Below are 6,338 nucleotides of genomic sequence, written 5' to 3'. Positions count from 1 at the left end.
AACATGCATCCTAATATGAATGTTTGGTGAAATTTAAAAACTAAATTGTTTCACAAAATGTATTCTGTAACAACATATGTAGACTACTTATTGGGGTATTTGGAATGTTTCATAAAGCTGTTCCACACTATTTCAGTTTGTTTTACTGTTACATGCATTTATTATGCAATCTATAGAAAAATTCACTTAGGTGGAATTTCTTTTTATCACTTGGGAATATCATTCATCTCCAAGGTTTGCATATTACATTCATTAAAAACAAACAGTAAAATCTTACCATTAACTTAATTAATTCCATTCGTTCTGCAAGATATTAATTGCTTTGCAAATTTGTCTCAGATACAGAGGACCTTGAAGAGCTGTTCAGGCCGAGGAGTACAGATCCACGGCAAAATACCATATCAGACAGTGAGTTCTATTCTTACTTACAAAAGAGACATGCTAGCGTACACATTTTATGAAAAGATAGAAACACTACTAGTGGGGCGGTTTAGCTCGAATATTCAAAAGGATTGTGCATTTTGTGATACAAGCATCAAATCTGGCACAAATGTACATTGATATATGGCGAACATTTTCAGATATTGAGCCACTCGGAATTCTCCCTTCATGTCCGCCATATTGGAATTCAAAATGGCCACCATTTGAAATCTACATTTTCGATTATCTTTGGGTCTAATGCTGCTATTGACTCGATTCTGGTGTCCAAATGTATGTTTTGGGAGGAAAGGAATCCGATGGTTACAATCTGCATTGTGTATCTTTATAAATTAGCCAACATATTGGATTTCAAAATGGCCGCCACTTGAATTCTACATGTGCGATTACCTCTGGGTCAAATATTTTTATAGTACATGACAATATTTGCTGGTATCCATTTTTCAAAATGAAATACTTTATTACAGTACTCCACTTAATTCATGAGAGATGAATATTCATCATCATGTATTTTTGACAAGACAACATTTTACTCAAAGTCTGTGAAGTAAAAATTGTTTTGACAAGTTTGAGTTATTGATTAGATTCTGTGTTGTTCTAGGTTTGATATGGAACCCGAAGGAGTTCTAACAGTTAAGCAATAGGCTAATTATCCTAAAGTAGGTGAAGGTGACGGGCAGCACGGTGGTGTAGTGGTTAGCACTGTCGCCTCACAGCAAGAAGGTCCTGGGTTCGAGCCCAGCGGCCGACGAGGGCCTTTCTGTGTGGAGTTTGCATGTTCTCCTCATGTCTACATGGGTTTCCTCCAGGTGCTCCAGTTTCCCCCACAGTCCAAAGGCATGCAGGTTAGGCTAACTGGTGACTCTAAATTGACCGTAGGTGTGAATGTGAGTGTGAATGGTTATCTGTGTCTATGTATCAGCCCTGTGATGACCTGGCAACTTGTCCGGGGTGTACCCCGCCTTTCGCCCGTAGTCAGCTGGGATAGGCTCCAGCTTGCCTGTGACCCTGTTGGAGAGGATAAGTGGCTACAGATAATGGATGGATGGATGGATGGAAGGGTGAAGGTGACTGCATTGTCAAGCAGGAGAAGGTGTGTGTTCCTGAAAGTTTAACTGGAACAATTAGATAATGCTGATGAACAAGAATGAGCATCTATTCCGTCCTCTGCCTCTTGGTTACTTACTCAGTCACTGACTTTTGGTGGATGACTTCCTCATGATTGTACCAAATTCTTTCCTTTTTTTAAAATGATGGATTTAATATTGCTCTGTGGATGCTCCAAGTTTGGGATATTTTTTTAATAACCAAACCCTAATTGACACTTTTTCAGAACCTTGTCCTGCATGTGTTTTCATAGGTTATTGGTTTTCATGATGCTGTTTGCTTAAGTATGCTCTCTAATAAACCCTGGAGCTTTCTACAATCAAATCACTGTCTTTAGAATGGAAATCACCTCATAGTTTCTGGAAACTTTCAGCTGATTTAACCATAACTAATTTAGGGGTTTTACACCAATGGAGGGTGAATAGTTGACAAATTAATTTTTTTATTTGTAAATAATTTTGCAAACTATACTGATCAATCCATTTCTCAATAATATGGGCTATTTTGTGTAGAGACATGACATACAGCTCTGGAAACAAAAAGAAATAAGAGACCACTTAAATCTTTTCTTAAATCAGCATCTCTGTGTACGGCAGCCATTTCATTCCAGTGTCTGTGCTGGGATTCCAACACATCTCATTTTACTTAATGAGGTATTGATTAGGTCATCACCTGCACCAAATATTATTTAATGAGGAAAAGTATAAAATCCACTGATGTGGTCATCACTATCCTCTTGCAATAGGACCAGTCTGGATGGCAAACACAGTGCTAGTATTACCTTAAATTTAATTGGAATATAAAAATATCTATTCTTCATGTAACAGTCCACAGAATGGAAACAACAGGGAAGTGAAGTTTAGGTCAGATAAGTGCAAATGTAGATTTCAAATGGCGGCCATTTTGAATTCCAATATGGCGGACATGAAGAGAGAATTCCGAGTGGCTCAATATCTGAAAATGTTCGCCATATGTCAATGTACGTTTGTGCCAAATTTGGTGCTTGTATCACAAAATGCACAATAGGTTAGCTATGCTGCCCCACTATACTTGAATAAATGACTTACTTTTGTGATCTGTCAGTCTGAATATCTGTGTAGTGACATCCAGTACTAATAATATTACTTATTGATGTGTGGTATTTTATCATAAAATCCAACCATTTTTTAAATTTATGTCTTTAATTCATAAATGCATAATGCTCACTCATTTTTATGTGGCCCATGACACTAACCATTTCCTTTTTATGTGTTTTTATAGTTTATCAGAGAAAGGTTCTGATTAAGACAGTAGTGAGACCAGCTGTGATGTATGGATTGGAGACCGTACCCTTAACGAAGAGACAGGAAGCAAAGTTGGTGGTGACGGAGTTGAGGATGTTAAGGTTTGCAACGGGAGTGACAAGGTTGGACAGGATAAGTAACGAGCACATCAGAGGGACAGCACATGTGGAGAGCTTGGGAATTAAGCTAAGAGAGATGAGACCGAGATGGTATGGGCACATCCTGAGAAGAGATGCAGAGCATGTGGGAAGGAGAATGTTGAGGATGGAGCTTCCAGGCAAATGAAAACGAGGAAGGCCAAAGAGGAGATACATGGATGTGGTGAGAGAGGACATGAAAGTGGCAGGTGTGGTAGAGAAGGATGCGGAAGACAGGGAGCAATGGAGACAAAAGATCCGCTGTGGCGACCCCTAATCAGGAGCAGCCAAAAAAAAAGAATCAGAGAAAGGTTCTGATGCACCTAAATGAAATTGTGCAGAATTATCTGTAGGTACTTGCCTCTCGTAAATATTTTATGTGTACATACTTCACTTAATCTGACCATATAATGGTAAACAAGGATTTCCCAATGTATCATTGATTATAATTATATTTGCAGGCTCACGCTGCTGTGGCTGCAACAACTAAGGAGACAACTACTGTACCAATTCATCTGATTCAGAAACCAGAGACAGCTGTTGGCTCTTTCACTGCTAGAATTTCTATTATTGAATACTGGTTCACCATTAAATATTTTCTAGAGCAGTGATTTTCAACCTATGGGCCGCGGCCCTCTGGTGGGCCATGGAGGCATTGCAAGGGGGCCGTCAAATCATTTTCTAAAAATCTTAATATAATATTTGTGTGTGCCTGAGTGTCCAAAAATAATTTAAAAAAAGCGCTACCATCTCCTGAATTATATTTGTGGTTTTCAAAGTAAAAGGATGAACGTTGCAACCCCTTATTGGCTGTTGACTCGTTACAATCCGTGGCAAAGTCAGTGTAAAAGTGGTAGTTGTCATGGTGAGGATACAAAGTTAAGCTAGTTTAGGCGCCAAAAAGGTGCATCAAAATGGATAGGTGGTTAGCAACAGCGAGAACTAAAAGAAAAGAGATTCCAGAGGCTGAGGGCGAGTCTACAAGTGATCATCCCCCTGCCAAACAGAAAAGAAAATGCCTAAGAAAATACAGTGATGAGTACCTGGGTCTTGGATTTTATTGGACTGGCTCAGAGGCTGAACAACTCCCGCTGTGTCTGGTATGCTCCGAAACACTTTCGAATGAAGCCTTGAAGCCCTGTAAACTGCGCCGTCACCTCCAGACAAAGCATGGGGAGTACGCGAACAAGCCACTACAGTTCTTTAAGAACAAGCTCAAAGAATACCAGAGCAAGAGAAAAATAATGGAAGGTACTGCCAGGGGCAGTGACAATGCAAAGGCTGTGGAAGCGTCATATCTGGTCTCCGAGCTCATCGCTAAGACGGGAAAACCACACACTGATGGAGAGAACTTGATTCTTCCAGCTACTAAAAAGATAGTTGAGGTGATGTTGGGAGAGAAAGCAGTGCAGCCGATCAAACTCCTTTCACTGTCGGATAACACTGTCAAGCGCAGAATTGATGACATGGCAGACAATGTGCTACATCAGCTGATAGAGAACATTAAAGGGAGCCGTTTTTATGCCATCCAACTGGACGAATCAACTGACATTGCCAACGTATCAAATCTGCTTGCCTACATCCGATACGAAAAGAATGGCGAAATAAAGGAAGACCTTTTGTTTTGTAGACCTCTGCCAACCCGTTCAACTGCTGAGGCAATTTTTGACATTTTGAGTTCTTTCGTAGTTTCCAATGGTATTGAATGGTCCAAATGTGTTGGGGTGAGCACTGATGGAGCGCGTGCAATGCTGGGCCAGCACAGCGGAGTTGTCAGTCGTGTAAAAGCGGTGGCCCCTCAAGCGAGCTCTATCCACTGCAGTATACACCGCGAAGCACTGGCTGCAAAGAAAATGCCCCTGAATCTGAAGACTGTTTTAGACCAGGCAGTCAAAGCCGTTAACTTCATCAAAAGCCGTCCACTGCAAACACGTTTATTTTCCATGCTGTGTGGAGAGATGGGCAGTGAGCACCAGCAGCTGTTGTTACACACAGAAGTGCGATGGCTCTCGAGGGGAAAGGTGCTGACGCACCTTTTCGAGCTGCGGGATGAAGTGCGCGTGTTTTTTCTCGACTCAAAATTTGAACTCGCACACTGCTTCAGTGATTTTGAATGGCTAGCTAAATTGGGTTATCTCGCTGACATTTTCAGCCACTTAAATGCTTTGAATCTAGCTCTTCAGGGATCCGCTGTTAACATGTTCAAGGTCCAGCACAAAGTGGAGGGAGCGATAAGAAAACTCGCACAGTGGGATAAGCGTGTCGACCAGTCAAATTATGACTCCTTTGAAAACTTGTCAGATTTTTTGACAAAGGAAGAGAGGCAGCTTCCCATCCATGTGACTAACGCAATCAAAGAGCACCTCCAGGGTTTGAAAACACAGCTGCGCGAATACTTCCCTCCCCTCGATGCGCAATGCAGTTGGATCGAAAATCCATTCGGCGTTCACAGTGATGAGGCCATTGCTGCCCTGAGCGCAAAAGAGCAAGACAGTCTTCTGGATCTCTCCTGCGACACCGCATTGAAGCTGGTCTTCTCACAGAAGCACCTGATAAACTTTTGGCTTCATGTTGCTTCTGAGTATCCCGATCTGGCCGACAGAGCTGTGAGAGTTCTGATGCCTTTTCCGACGACGTACCTATGTGAGTGTGGGTTTTCTGCACTAGTGGCGCTGAAGATAAAGTACAGAAATAAACTGAATGTTGAGCCAGATCTTCGACTTCGACTGTCATCCATTGTGCCAGACATAAAGTATCTGGTTGGCACCATGCAACATCAGCCTTCACATTAGGTGCAATGCATTGGTTTTGCTTAATTGCAATTATTTTCTTGACAGAATATATGATGTTGTTGAGTAATGCACACTGACCTTCCTGCATATTAATTCAGTTCAGTCCTAAATATTCTACGGATCCGTACTACGGAGCCCGGATAGTGTCATCCCGCTTAATATTTTTAGACTTCACTTTTGCATTCCCTCGCAATACTTGTGTGGCAGCGGGGGCGTGGTCAAGCATTGGTCTGTGACAGGAGGGCGGAGTCAGGGAAGGTAAGTGGCAGAATCACTACACCTGTCGTTAATTGATGTTTGTGTGTCTTCCCAGTGACCGCGCCCTATTTAAGGAGCGAGAGCAGAGGGAGCTCTCTCCACAACCAGACGGCTGATGCGTGTGAGAGTATATGAACGCTGAAAAGCTGAATAAAGAGAGTTTTGTGAAATCAGTTCTGTCCTGCCGTCCTTCTGTGCTGATCCCAGGTTTCAGCACCACTGTAGCGGTTCGTGTATGTGGGTGGAGCACAGAAGGACGGCAGGACAGAACTGATTTCACAAAACTCTCTTTATTCAGCTTTTCAGCGTTCATATACTCTCTC

General features: G+C 42.0%; 1 protein-coding gene across 1 annotated transcript; it reads left to right on the top strand.

The window, feature by feature from the left end:
* The first annotated feature begins 226 nt into the window (after positions 1 to 226).
* LOC132875836 (zinc finger BED domain-containing protein 5-like) lies at positions 227 to 5,938 on the top strand. Its single transcript, XM_060912940.1, has 3 exons — positions 227 to 408; positions 2,806 to 3,318; positions 3,427 to 5,938. Exon 3 carries the CDS (start codon positions 3,880 to 3,882, stop codon positions 5,755 to 5,757), a length of 1,878 nt encoding a protein of 625 aa, XP_060768923.1. The 5' UTR covers positions 227 to 408; positions 2,806 to 3,318; positions 3,427 to 3,879; the 3' UTR covers positions 5,758 to 5,938.
* The last annotated feature ends 400 nt before the right edge of the window (positions 5,939 to 6,338 follow it).

This window comes from Neoarius graeffei, chromosome 28, assembly GCF_027579695.1.
Source record: "Neoarius graeffei isolate fNeoGra1 chromosome 28, fNeoGra1.pri, whole genome shotgun sequence".
Classification (NCBI taxonomy): Eukaryota; Metazoa; Chordata; class Actinopteri; order Siluriformes; family Ariidae; genus Neoarius; species Neoarius graeffei.
The sequence above is the reverse complement of the archived record's forward strand: the minus strand, read 5'-3'. Positions and strand labels throughout refer to the sequence as shown.

Excerpts from the sequence above, each read along its gene's own strand:
- LOC132875836 (XM_060912940.1), top strand. The coding sequence starts at position 3,880 with ATGGATAGGTGGTTAGCAACAGCGAGAACTAAAAGAAAAGAGATTCCA.